Source organism: Garra rufa, chromosome 11 (genome assembly GCF_049309525.1).
Source record: "Garra rufa chromosome 11, GarRuf1.0, whole genome shotgun sequence".
Taxonomy (NCBI): Eukaryota; Metazoa; Chordata; class Actinopteri; order Cypriniformes; family Cyprinidae; genus Garra; species Garra rufa.
In genome coordinates this window covers 23,668,363-23,683,251 of record NC_133371.1, presented here as the reverse complement: position 1 = coordinate 23,683,251, position 14,889 = coordinate 23,668,363, and the positions used below count along the sequence as shown (strand labels likewise).

The 14,889-nt window shown below is 34.9% G+C and overlaps 1 protein-coding gene across 1 annotated transcript in view; it reads right to left on the bottom strand.

The window, feature by feature from the left end:
* Positions 1 to 14,889, bottom strand: part of LOC141345286 (adhesion G protein-coupled receptor B3-like) — a 77,273-nt gene that overhangs the window by 29,148 nt on the left and 33,236 nt on the right. The window contains exons 8-11 of the mRNA XM_073850157.1: positions 13,766 to 13,872; positions 11,309 to 11,503; positions 7,109 to 7,177; positions 243 to 351 (exon numbers count right to left, since the gene is read on the bottom strand). Of these exons, the coding sequence (XP_073706258.1) occupies positions 243 to 351; positions 7,109 to 7,177; positions 11,309 to 11,503; positions 13,766 to 13,872 (480 nt within the window). The remainder of the gene's footprint in view (positions 1 to 242; positions 352 to 7,108; positions 7,178 to 11,308; positions 11,504 to 13,765; positions 13,873 to 14,889) is intronic.

Below are 14,889 nucleotides of genomic sequence, written 5' to 3'. Positions count from 1 at the left end.
AACCGAATGCAACCAAACCCAAATGCAGTCGGTTCTTTTCCGAGCTGAAATAAGATGAGGCTGTTTGCATTAGAATTTAGCACATTAAGTGGAAAGGGCTTGATTTTAATTAACATTATCGACTGGCAGTTGTTTGCCCCCCTCCATGCACCATTTATCCTCAATTACTGACGGCACACAGAACTGACGGGAAGAGTCAGCAAGATGAGTGGCTTGTGGGAGGGTTTCTGCGGCTCTCTTACCCAGGTTTCCTGTCATCAGGTAGGCGTTGTGGAAGTCCTTCATTCCCAGCCCGACGATGTGGATGAACTCTTCTATGACCTGCATGAGCTCTACAGACCCTGGGTAAATCTGGGAAAAGAGAAGTGAAAAATGTTACTCTCTTTGCAAATGAATATCAAACAGATACAAATCTGACTTTAGATGGATTTGAAATCCAAGTAAATGTAATTAAATAAAATCTAAATCACACTTATTATAAGTTATAACTAAAAGATGAATAGAATGACAGAATGAATGATTGACAAAGACAAACAGAAAGAACAACAGAACAAATGATAGAACAAACTTTAGATGGTTAGAGAGACAAACAGACTGAACAAATGAATAAACAACAGAACCAAAGACAAAATTATAGCTAGATAGATGGATAAACAGAACAAAGCAAAGATAGAAAGATTTAATAATCTAACAGACAGACAGAATGATAGATACTGTAGAATGGAAGATAGAACAATAAAATGACAGAACAACAAAGCGATAGAACAATAGATAAAACAGAAGATAGATGTCAGAACGATAGATAGACAGACAGACATACAAATAAACAGACAGACAGATGAACAGATGAACATTTGAACAGAACAAATGATAGACAGACCAAACAAATAGACAGACAGACAGACATAGTGATAAATGGATAAATAGAACAAACAAAAGAAATAGATTACAAACTAACAGATAGACAGATAGATAGAACAATAGAACAATAAAATGATGGAAAGATTAAACAATAGATAGAATGACAGAACGGCAGAACAACAGATAGAACAATAGATAGAATGACAGAACAATGGAATGGTAGAACGATAGATAGAACGAAAGAACGATAGATAGAACGATAGATAGATAGATAGATAGATAGATAGATAGATAGATAGATAGATAGATAGATAGATAGATAGATAGATAGATAGATAGATAGATAGATAGATGACAAATAAATAAAACCACAGATAGATACAACGGTAGATAGATAGAATAATAGATAGAACAAAACAGTCCGATAGATAGAATGATAGATAGAACGATAGAACAATGGAACGATAGATAGAACGATAGAACAATAAAACAACAGAAGGATAGAACGATAGATAGAACGCTAGAACAATTGAACGATAGATAGATAGATAGATAGATAGATAGATAGATAGATAGATAGATAGATAGATAGATAGATAGATAGAACATTAAATAAATAGACAGATGGATGGATGAATGACAAATAAATAGAACAATACATAGATAGAATGACAGATAGATAGAGAGAATGATAGATAGAACAATAGAACGATAAATAGAACGATATATAGAATGATAGAATGATAGATAGATGACAAATAAATAGAACAATAGATAGATAGAACAATAGACAGATAGAATGATAGATAGAACAATAGAACAAAAGACACCGATAGAATGATAGATAGAACAATAGAACAATAGAACAATAAATGGAACGATAGATAGATAAATAGTTAAAATAATAGACAGATGGATGGATGAATGACAGATAAATAGAACAATACACAGAATGATAGATAGATAGAATGACAGATAGAACAATAGAAGGATAGATAGAATGATAGAACAAATAAATAGAACAATAGATAGATAGAACGATATATAGATAGAATGATAGACAGAACAAAAGGAAAATAGAGACCGATAGATAGAACGATAGATAGAATGATAGATAGATAGATAGATAGATAGATAGATAGATAGATAGATAGATAGATAGATAGATAGATAGATAGATAGATAGATAGATAGATAGATAGATATTAACCCTAAGTTAAGTAACAGTCAGTGTAGTTAACGCACTTGGACTGACTCTTTTGAAAGGAGACTATAAAGACTTTTTAAAGGGCACTTCCTCTGTATCTCACACTTTAGAGCTGTGCATCCTGTCTGCTCAGTCCTTCACAAAGACAAACTCATGCAGCAGAGTGATTGTGCCAGGCTCAGAGCCTCTCTAGAGGACCAGCCATCAGTGTCAGAGCAAATGCGGTGGAGGAATTCAGGCCTGTGGCTGGAGCACTGGCTCACCGCCCTCCCGATTCCACAGCCTCAGCCTGTCAAACTACCTGCTCTCTTTCAGTCAATAGCATCACGGTCTGCTGATCCAATCCTTGACCTTCAAGTGACTGAACTCAGCTATTTACATCCACCATCACTCTGAAAGTCTCAAAGATCTTTAGAGGGAACAGAAGGGCTAGGACAACTTTTATCAAGAGCAGACATTTTTCCAGACTCATTTATTGGATGTTTAAGAATATATTACTTGATTAATCACTAATTAAAGTGAAGGGTCAAATGCCATTTGTTTGTAACTCTTTGGACTTGATTTTATTTATGAAATGTAATCAAGTGGCTGAAAAAGAGGGTTTAAAAAGTAAGAGAGATTCATTATGTCGTAAAAAAAAAGCCTTTCATTTAAAAACTATTCTTAAATCATCATAAATATTTTGGAATAGTGTGCATCATTTTTGTTAAACTTTAGTTAATGGTTTTACCTAACATGAACTAACATGCATGTTAATCTGCATTTTAATCTGCATATATTTTATATATTTGTTGTAATTAAAAATAGAAAAAAAAATCAATTATATAAAAAAAATCTATTAATCTATTATATATATATATATATATATATATATATATATATATATATATAACAAAACAATTATTAAAAATGAAAAAAATATATAAAAACAAAAAATTTCAAGTGAAAAAATTAAAATATAACAGGTTTATTTCAATAAATGAAAATATATAAATACAAAATAATTAGAAATGTAAAAAAAGTACCAATACACCAAAATAATTTAGAAAATAAATAAAATAAAATATGAAAACTTTACAAATTAGAAATTAATTGAAATTAAATGTTGAAGCTAAAGCACTAAAATTCCCAAAAATGAGATGTAAAATAAATAAATAAATAAATAAATAAATAAAGCAAAAAAGAATAAAAATAAACATACAATAACTAAAAATAATCAAATGAAAACTGAAACTATAAAAATAAAAACAATTAAAACGGTAAACAAATATATATAATACTATATAAATAATACAAAAATAACACTACTCTATGTTTGCTGTACTAGTTTAATCAAGACTTCTACATGCCAAGTTGTCTTAACCCTTTTACCCAGCAGATTTACAGTATGGATTTACATGCCATATGACACTGTGCTTCCTATTTCTCTCATCTCATTAGCATCTGAACCCTCTCTTGTCCTGACAACAAACAAAGCGCTGAAACACATGGCAGCCAATCTGCAAGAGACAAAAAAATGAAAAATAAATAAATAAAAAGCGCGGGTGCTGAAAAATAGCACTGAGTGACATTTCATAATTAGCACCCTTAGTGAGGTGCAGAAACAGGGCGATGGAGTCACATATCTAATAATCCCCCTGGCAGGAGTCGGGCTCTGCATTCGCATGGGGGCCGATCTTGGGCCAAGCCAATCAGACAGGCTGCAGACGGGGAGAGAGATGCTGAGGGCACGCAGGCGGATCGGCCCATCCCCCCCTCGGTCAGACTGCTGGGGGACAGCAGAGAGCATCCCTCTCCATGGCAACAGCGCTGGGCTGCTGAAGTGTGCAGGGAAGACAGCAATGCGGGAAATGGCCGAGGCTGACGGCCATTAGATGAACCAGCACTGCTGCTGCACAGAGTGTCATGCAAATACAGTAAATTGTGCTGTCATATATATCCGCTGCTGTCATATGTATATTTTCTGCACTGCTGTACTCTTCAGCTATATAAGTCATAAGTATATCCAACTAGTGTATGCTACTTTAAAAGCATTTATACTATACAAAAGCATTTCCTTTGATAAAGGAAAAGACATCACTATAATATTACCTTTTGGGTTATGGTACATTATAATATAAAAGCTATAAATTTTATGTAATATAATATTATACTAACCTCATTTGTTTTATTATTTGTGTGTGTGTGTGTGTGTGTGTGTGTGTGTGTGTGTGTGTGTGTGTGTGTGTGTGTGTGTGTGTGTGTGTGTGTGTGTGTGTGTGTGTACCTGGTATTCATCACGTTGTGGGGACCAAATGTCCCCACAAGGATAGGAATACCAGTAAATTTTGACCTAGTGGGGACATTTCTCAGGTCCCCATGAGGAAACAGGCTTATAAATCATGCACAATGAGTTTTGTTGAGGAAGTAAAAGTGTGCACAATCTCCTGTGAGGGCTAGGTTTAGGTGTAGGGTAGGTGTAGGGCGATAGAAAGTACGGTTTGTACAGTATGAAAACCATTACGCCTATGGAATGTCCCCATAAAACATGTAAACCCAACATGTGTGTGTGTGTGTGTGTGTGTGTGTGTGTGTGTGTGTGTGTGTGTGTGTGTGTGTGTGTGTGTGTGTTTGTGTGTGTGCTAAATGTATAGTTACTGCTTTTAGAATATATATTATAATATTTTTTCATGTAATTATTTCAATTAATATTCATATTAATATTTTTATTATTATTATTTGAGATTTTAGAATAGAATAGAATAGAATAGAGTAGAATAGATCATTTTATAATACTAACCTCAACTTTTTTTGTATATGGTGTGTGTGTATATATATTATGGTAAATGTATAGTTTCTGGATTTATAATATAATATAATATAATATAATATAATATAATATAATATAATATAATATAATTTGAATTAAAAATAATATTTATTATTTATATTATTATTTTACACATCTATAATATAATATAATCAATTTTTATGATTTTGCAAATATAAAATTTGTATTATACATATGTATGTATATATATATAATATTTTAATGAACTTTATTAATACAATATTAATAATTTAATTAAATGTGCAATATATAATATAATGTAATATAATACTAACTTCAACTTTTATGATTTTTGTATGTGTATATATATTATGTTAAATTTATAGTTACTGCATTTACAATAATAATGTAATATATAATTAGTTTATTTAATATTAATATTTTAATATTATTTATATTATTATTATATTACATTTCTATAATATAATATACTAACCTCAATTTTGGTGTGATATATATATATATATTTATGCTTACAACTTTTATAATATATTGTAATTATTATTAATATTATTACTTAATATAATTATTATAATGTATTTTTTAAATATATTATTAATATTTTATTTTTATGTATAATATAATATCATATCATACCATAATTTTAAATATAATATAATATAATATAATATAATATAATATAATATAATATAATACAAAAATTTCCAATTTAATTTAGAATGTACCGTACTCGTCTGCTAATTAGGATCCTTTATACCTTAAATTACATCAATTTATATTTTAAATATTTTTTAAATGTGTAATATCATATCATATCAAATCAAATAAATCATCTCATATATCATATAATAATTGTAATACATATACAGTAAATATAATATAATAATACAATTGTAAATGTAATGACTTAGCATTACTCTTCTGTTATATGGATTATTATATGACATATATAATAAAAATATATCTATCTATCTATCTATCTATCTATATAAAAATGTTTGTATAATATAACATTTTTATATATATTTCATATGTATTTACTATTGTTATTTCATATGCTATGGATTAGGATACGAAAGTAAATTTATCCCACTACCATCTAAAAGCAGAGAGTAGACCATCAGTTAATGAACTAACGAACCTCATGTTCTTCTTCGTTTCAAGTTGTGCATTTGCGAGGCAGTCAAAGCTTATTCTCTTAAGTACTTCTTTAAAATCTTTCCCCTTCTTTGCCCAAACAGTAAAGCCTGCCACGAATGTGAGGTGTGAACTCCAGACTGGCAATCAAAGCTCAAGCGAGCTGACTCAAAAGAAGAAGACAAGACAGACAGACAAGATAAAATCCTGGGTGATCTTTAAACGTCAGGGCTTTCTAAGGTCAATCATTTGACAGAGCCGCTGACAACCGTCTCAGATGTCCTTTAATGATTTGAGGAGCTTGAAGATTCAATCTGTGCCAAAGAAGAGGAGGAACGTGAATGGAAAACGAGAGGCCGTCTGCTCTGGGGACCGTTTTAACCAGGCAAACACCTTTGGCAAAACAAGCAACCGACTACAAAAAAGCAAGACTCCATCAAAGGGCTAATTCGCTTGACAACCGGCATCCCGTTTCGCTCAAGGACACGTGTTTTACCAGAACTCGGGTGAAAACATAAGACGAAGGAGCTCCAAAGCAGCTTACGCTTGACAGACAGTAACATTACCAGCGTCTGCTTAAGAGGCATTACCAGTTTGGGCTTAAAGGAAAGAAAGAAACATTTAAGACACTCAATTTACTCAATGCAATAATAATGCAGCTGGAGATTTTGTTTGAGTTTCTGAAGAACATTGTTCAAGTCCAAATCCCTCAGGCTGCTTTTACACTGTCTCTCAGAGACTGAGAAAAGACAATGCCATCACCGCTGATGGAAAGCATGAGAGCTGGACATATGCTGCCAATGCTGCTGCCACCAAGTGGATGTATCGGATATTGCATATGTCTCTCCACCAATCAGCACAGCCGGGAGGTCGGTATTTGGCAGAGAAGGTTTGATTTGACGCAGCCCTGCTGTGGAGACAGGCACCTCTTTGACCTGACAATTACCTAAAGCATCTGCACCGGTGATGGCAATCGATTCGCTGAGGGCTCATCACACAATATACAGCCACAGAGTGACACACAACACCAGATACTCTCTGCGATGTGACTTTAATAAAGCAATCTCGACCCCGAAGCTTCAAAAACACTCGTTCACAATGTTCAGACCCACCTGTTGTGCGTCTTCCCACTTTTCTCTGTTCTCCTCTTCCAGGAGATTGCTGATGATCTGAAAAAAGTTCTGTGGAGAAAATAAATTGTAGTTAGTAAAATGCTGCTGTCTCAGGTTACATTATTTGTGATACAGCTATGATCTCAATTCAGTCAATATGCTTTCAAAGTTTAAAATATAACATTTACACAGTTTGAAAAGTATCAATTTCAATGTGAATTTCAACCTATTTTGCTTCCAAAATTGAGCAAATATAAAAGTAAAACAGAACACTGAACTTGAAACGAGGTTAAATACCAATAAAACCAATATATAATATAATGTAATATAATATAATATAATATAATATAATATAATATAATATAATATAATATAATATAATATAATATAATATAATATAATATAATATAATAAATCATTTAGCAAATATACATTCAACTTGACAAGTGGGTGTTATATACAAATAATAATAAAAAAATTATAATACACAATTTTTGGTATAATTTTTGTATAATACACTTTTGACTAGTAGTGTACATTTTTTGTTTATGCCTTTAAAGAAATAGAAATCATGGGCATAAAACATGATATAAAACACGAATATGGGTGGTGATAGTGTGTTAAAAGCAATATGCTTTTTAAAGATATGAATATATTGAATTACAACCCATTTAAATTTTAAAATGCAGCATATTTATGAGTAAAACAGAAAATTAAACTTGAAAAGTGGGTGTTACATGCCAAAGTGAAACCAAAAAAACAAACAAAAAACATTAGAATACACTACCAGTCAAAAGTTTTTGAACAGTAAGATTTTTAATGTTTTTAAAGAAGTCTCTTCTGATCACCAAGCCTGCATTTATTGGATCTAAAGCACAGCAAAAACAGTACAATTTCTACATATTTTTTTACCATTTAAAATAACTGTTTTCTATTTGAATAGATTTTAAAATGTAATTTATTCCTGTGATTTCAAAGCCAAATTTTTAGTATCATTACACCAGTCACATGATCTTTCAGAAATCATTGTAATATTCTGATTTGCTGTTCAAAAAATATGTATTATTATTATTATTAGTGGATTTTTTAAAAGTTTATTTGGTGACTAAAAGTTTAGAAGAACAGCATTTATTTGTATTAGAAATCTTTCATAAAATCATAAAGGTCTTTATTATTACTTTTGAACAATTTAAAGCATCCTTGCTAAATAAAAAATATTACTTTCTATAATTTCTAATCGTGTTGTAAAAGCTTGCCATTTCAGATAAATGCTACATAATGATAAAAAGTAAAAATATTTTGAAATATATAGCTGTATTGGGGATCAAATATATGCAGGCTCTGTGAGCAGAAGAGACACTTCTTTTAAAATCATACTGTTCAAAAACTTTTGACTGGTAGTGTACATTTTTTGTTTCTGCCTTTAAGGAATATAACGGATAATTATGCATGATATAAAATAATGATATGGTTGTTGATCAAAGTGCTTTTTAACGAATATACTGTAAATGTAAAGGAATTATGTTTGATAACTATGGTTTTAATTATTCAAGACAACATTAAAAACAGATTCTGAGACGTAATATAAGGCATTATGAATGACTTTCATTTTCATTTTGGAAAATTTTAGTATATATATATCACCGCACAGCACCCACAGAATAATATTCTGCTTGTACTATAACGGATGGATAATGTTTAATGAATTTGCATAATATAACACTATTTGTGCCCTTGATATTTTTTATTATGAAGCATTAAGAAAGCAATAACGTACTTGAGGCTGTGCCATTGTATGAATTTAGCTGTGACTGTATTCATAAAAATAGCATGGCTTCTTGTACCTACTGCTTAAGTATTTACAAGTATTAAATTGACTTCAAATTAAAATTTTACATAGCCCTTAAAAAAGCAAACTAGTAATGTTCATATCTGGAATGTTTGAGGGAAAGAAAAAAAATTGAGGCAATAATGAAAAATCTCCCTTGCATTTGAAAAGTCTAAACAAACAGCGTCTCTGGGAATTACATCGAGGATCACAGCACTGATTTAGAGGGAGATGATGGGATATGTCCAGCGGCCTCGGCTCTAAAACACACCTGGGATTTCCTGCTGCTTTCAATTCAGGGATTGGTTGATCTTTCCTAAGCACTCGAATGTGCACAGAATTAAAAGGGGGGGGAGAACAGAGAGCGTCGGTTGAGTTTGAAGGCGCTTGGGAGAGCTGTCTACTCCAAGACTGGAAAGAGAGCTGATGTTTGCTGCGGTGACTGGGCTGAATGAGATATCCAGCTGGACGTGTGCCTGTCTTTTTTGTTCGCTGCTCTGCCTCTGTGCCACGAAAGGCAAGAGAGAGGCAGCGTCTTGGCTCCAGCATGCTTGTTTTTCTACTTGAATGCTTATGCTCCCTCTGGTGGTAATGCGTCCACTTAAACACAGCATTAATACGTTCCAAAACACACAACCCACCCCGGTACACATGCGTGGGGAGGAGGGGCCGCTCCGGTTCACATCAGGGCTTAGATAAAACCTCCCACACCAACTCGACACACAAACACGCACGCACAAAATCACATTACACTCCGTATTATGTAAAAATACCCAGATTCTCACAAACAGGTCATGAGAAATCGGTTTATTTCGGCAATGGGAAGGTTATGACAAGGCTTTGAGATAGAACGAGATAGACTTAGTGACTATCTCTTATCAGCAGCTGGCGCACGGTGTCACAATCCCATAAGCTCTCTGTGAGGGGCAAGAGCAGCGAGATATTTATCAGTCACGGTCCCAAGTAGTGACATTGCCATTTTGAAGGTGCTGTAAGTGATGGGAGATGTTTTACTAACTTCCGCCATTTTGCTAACTTCAACCAAACGCCTAGAGTATCTGGAGAAACTTGTCAGCATTCCCATTCATCTCAACAGCGGTTTCCTCCAGAAACTCGTGACTGGCGTGCTTCTTTGCTCACGGGCGCTCAGTTCTGGGGACAATCCTTTTAGAGCCAACATTGCCATGTAAAGCCATGTGACTAATCACTCTGGAGGAAAATGGCATCATGACAGATAATTGGCTGATGGCTCCACAAAAATGCAAAAGTCCCAAGCCTTTCACTAGTGACTATCCTGAGTTGTAATATCAAATACAGCAAAGAGAAAACAATATAACTGTACTACATGCATTTAACAGCCCTTTAACACATAATTTCCATTTTATTCTATTGTGTGTGGTTGATTTTTAAAATGTTTTTGAAAGAGGTATCTTATGCTCACCAAAGCTGCAATTATTTGATCAAAAATAAGATTGAAAACTGAAAAATTGTGGAATATTATTAGTACTAAGAAAAACTTTGATATTTTAATATTTTTCTGTGATGCCAAAGCTGAATTTTTAGCAGCCAATAATTCAGTCTTTAGTGTCACATGATCTTTCAGACATAATTCTAATATTGTGATTTTCTGCTCAAAAAACCAAAAAAAACATACTACTAGAGTTTAAAACAATAATACATCATTTGATAAATATACAGTTCAAAAACAGCATTAATTTGAAATATAACATTTTTTAACATTAAAAATATGTTAGCTGTCATTTTGACTGAGTTAATACTGAATAAAAAATGTCTTCTTAAAAAATATAAATCTTACTGACTTTTGAATTGTAGTGTATATGTTGTTTGCAAATAAAAAAGGTTCTGTAGTCAGGATATTTCTTGCACAGTATCACTTTCAACCTGCATTACTAACTTTTAAAGGGATAGTGGGATAGTGTGTTGTGGTACTCCCCTAAACGCATGGCTGACGTGGAAAAGAAAATTGTTGCATAAAGTCTTTTTTTTGTTTTCTTTGAGCATAAAAAGTATTCTCATAGCTTTACAACATTACAGTTGAACTACTGATGCCACATGGTTGAACCACTGATGTCACATGGACTGTTTTACCAGTGTCCTTACTACCTTTCTGGGCCTTAAACATGTCAGTTGCATTGCTGTCTATGCAGGGTCAGAAAGCTCTTGGATTTCATCAAAAATATCTCCATTTGTGTTCCGAAGATCTTACGAGTTTGGAACGACATAAAGGTGAGTAATTAATAGCAGAATTTTCATTTTTGAGTGAACGATCCCTTTAGGACTAAATGAAAATAATTACAAGATGGATATAAGTATGGAGGTTAACAGGAAAACAGATTTTTTTTTTCTCTAACCTGAACGTCATCAGAAGAGGGTTCATAGCTGGCTCTTTTGAAGGTGTCTGTGACGTTTCGAAGAATCTCCACTGAAGAGAGAAGGTCACCTGCATAGAAATTGCGTCTTTGGGTGAGGTCCAGGAGGACCTTCGTAACCTGGGACATGCCATCTCCTGCCAGATTCCTCTGACCTTTAGCAAGGTGCCCCTGGACCTAAAGACAAACACAGGGAAAGAGACTGGGTTCTGTGTGTCCTTCAAAGATGGTAACACTTAGTTAGACAGAGAACTACCGTTAACATTTAAAGGTGAAGTGTGTAATTCCTCAAGCAACATTAAACAAACTGTTCATATCCACCTTTTTCTTTTTTTAAGAGTGGGCACGGCCATTTGTAAATTGTATGGGTGTGACTTTCTGTCTCATCCACGCCCAGATATTTTTAGCTGTGCAAAACAGCTAATTTTACTGCTTGATGTTGCAAATTTGTGTGTTTTAATGTATTATCTTAATTCTGAACACACTGGTTTGTAGTGCAAACATTTTTTTTCCGTTTCCTAATGAACCAGAAGTCTCCCCCATAGGCTTACTTCTGCGTTGAAGAATAAGGTAGATAATGATGTTATGTTTCTCAAACATTGCCTTGTCTGCTATTGGCTGGATAAGTCCTGCCCCAAAAGTAAGCCATTGGTTGATGCAATGTTACTGATTAAGATGGTTTAACAGAACGTTTTGATACGTGTTGCTTTGCAGTTGATGAGTTTTTTAAAAAATGGTTTAGCCTTTGGCTACGTAGTTGCGAAGCTGTTCTGAGTTTTACTGAATTTTTGAACAAATAAATGAACCTGTTTTCATGACGAAAACGTACCTGTGGGAACTTGTTCGCAAAATGCGTTTCGTGGCATATTTGATGTGAAATGTCCACTGAGTGGAGAGTGTTAATTTTGTTTTTTCACCGGAACAGATGAGCGAACATATGGTTTTATGTGAAGATGATTTTGTACGTGTCACCGCCGTTCTTACTTGAAATGTCCGTTAAGTGGCACTAAAACTCTAATTCTTCGTGACATGTTAAAATAACATACCATCTACACTACACCTAACAAAAGAAATTATGTTTTTTGTGGAAAATAATTCAGAGTTTCTCTCCATATAATGGACTTCTATGGTCCCCCGGAGTTTGAACTTCTAAAATGCAGTTTAAATGCAGCTTCAAAGGGCTCTAAATGATCCCAGCCGAGGAAGAAGAGTCTTATCTAGCAAAATGATCGTTTATTTTCTAAAAAAAAAAAAATTACAATTTATATACGTTTTTTAAAGTGTTTTTTAAAATAACCAATTATTTCACTAGATAATACCCTTCTTCCTTGACTAGGATCATTTAGAGCCCTTTGAAGCTGCATCTAAACTGCATTTTGGAAGTTCAAACTCGCGGGCACCATAGAAGTCCACTATATGGAGGGAAATCCTGAAATGTTTTCCTAAAAAAAAAAACACAATTTCTTCATGAACTGAAGAAAGAAAGACATAAACATCTTGGATGGCAAGGGGGTCAGTACATTATCTGTACATTTTTATAAAATCTCCTTTAAAAATTGAACCAACCCCAAGTATTTGAACAGTAGTGTATAACTGTCTTACATTTTAAGCTGTGACAGGAGCATCAAAAAAATGACACACTTCACCTTTAAGCAACAGACAAATGAACAAACATGCATAAGTGACACAGGCTTGATGTGATACACACTGACTCAAGCAAGAGGCTAAAGAGCACAGACAGAAAAGTGAGTGTGTGTGTGTGTTTGTGTGGGTCAGGTTTTGCCTGCACCGTAAAGACCTAAAGCCCCCATCAGGATAGTAAAGCCTGACCAGCCAGCAGACCACACAAGGGAAATAACTTAATAAAAATAATAAATAATGTTTTAATTACATTTTTAAAAGCCAAAAGGTGTAAAAGCTATGGGATAGAAAATATCATTACCTCAGTATAAAACCAATGCAAGTCAAAGGAAAGTCCCTACCATGCTTTTCTTACTGTGTGTGTGTGTGTGTGTGTGTGTGTGTGTGTGTGTGTGTGTATGAGATGCACCCAAAAGCTTGGAAATAACCCAAGGTATTGCATTTGAGAAAGGCTCAGATAAGAGGAAGCTGAAAACAAAAAGAGCGAAAATCATTCATTCGTGTCGAGCAGGTGTGTTCACAGAAAAAGCTCCGGTGGAGCTGGAACAACCATCTCCAAGACTTTACAGGAAATTAGAGCGAGTCCTCCATTAACGCAAGGTCTCGAAAACTGCAATACTAGCGGTTTAATTTGCCTTTCCGATGATAGCAGTTTATCTTGCAGACCTGCGTGGTGGTCTGGGGTGCCGGGTGGAGAGGTAAGTGTGGAAATAGTTTGGGTGATTGTGACGACTGCAGGGGTAATTTATGGCACGTCACAAACAGAAGCAGAGCGCAGGAAGCTGACTTTGCACCTACTGATTGCTGCAAGTATCTGTATTCATTTGCAATGCATCGAGCGTAGCTGGGCTGCTCCCAATAGGCCACCCCGCGGTGATCCAGTGAGCAGCGTCGACTAGTGGTGCCTGCAAAGAAGGAGGAGGAGGAGGGAGAAGAGAGAGAGATACAGAAAAGGGGTTTATACTTGTTCTTGTAAGTCTTTTTTCCTTTTTCATTCCACCTGCCAGCCCACACATCTTTCAGCGAGAGAGAGGATAAAAGCAGCAGCCTTCATCATCAACTAGATGCGGCGGTTGCCAGATCACATGCGCCTCACATGTGCCACTGCAGTATATGCGTGCGAATGAACCAAACTGTAATTACGTGCTTTAAAGAACTGGTCATAATTCCCGCTCACAGAATTACGATGTTAACAGACGCCAGCTGTCACACGCCAATTTGACTTTTTTGTTTCTGCCGACTGCGAACCGAACCCTGCAACCCGAGATATCAACAAGACTGCCGCCCACACTCGGGAACGAATAAACAAATGCACAGAATTCCTCGCCTCCGATCCGTCAGAGCGTGTCCTACACGTATAGTCTCGCATTAAAGACGCGTCCTTGCCTTTGGAACAACCTCACCACACCCACCCGCACCCCTCTACCACACACGTCTTATCTGCTCTCGTTCCAACACGGTTCCACCGCCTGCTACCCAGCCAGCAGCAAAACACACTCGGCCCACCTGAGACGCAGCTGCAGCCAGCTGCCTGCCCTCAAGCTGAGGCATCCAAGCAGGGACATCCAGCCTACAGATCACGGAAAACTCCCACAGTGCCGGATCAAAGCGGACGCTCTCAGAACTCACCATTAAAACACATGCTGTCACTGAGGGGCCTAACTAGATTCAATCTCACACATATACGTAAAGATCACACAAACCTCGTCCAATTGTGTTTCCGAACAAAACAGGACAATGCAAAAGTGAAAAGTTCTCATCCAGCATGTTTATCCCCAATCGTTCATAATGAATCGTTCCCTAAAAGCTTCAACAACTTCCAACTGTTTGATTTTCTCTGCTTTCATTCGTTTTTGTTGGAGTTTAATTTAATTCCAGCCTCATAATGAATGAAGATTTTCCAGCATTTCATGCTGCTGGCG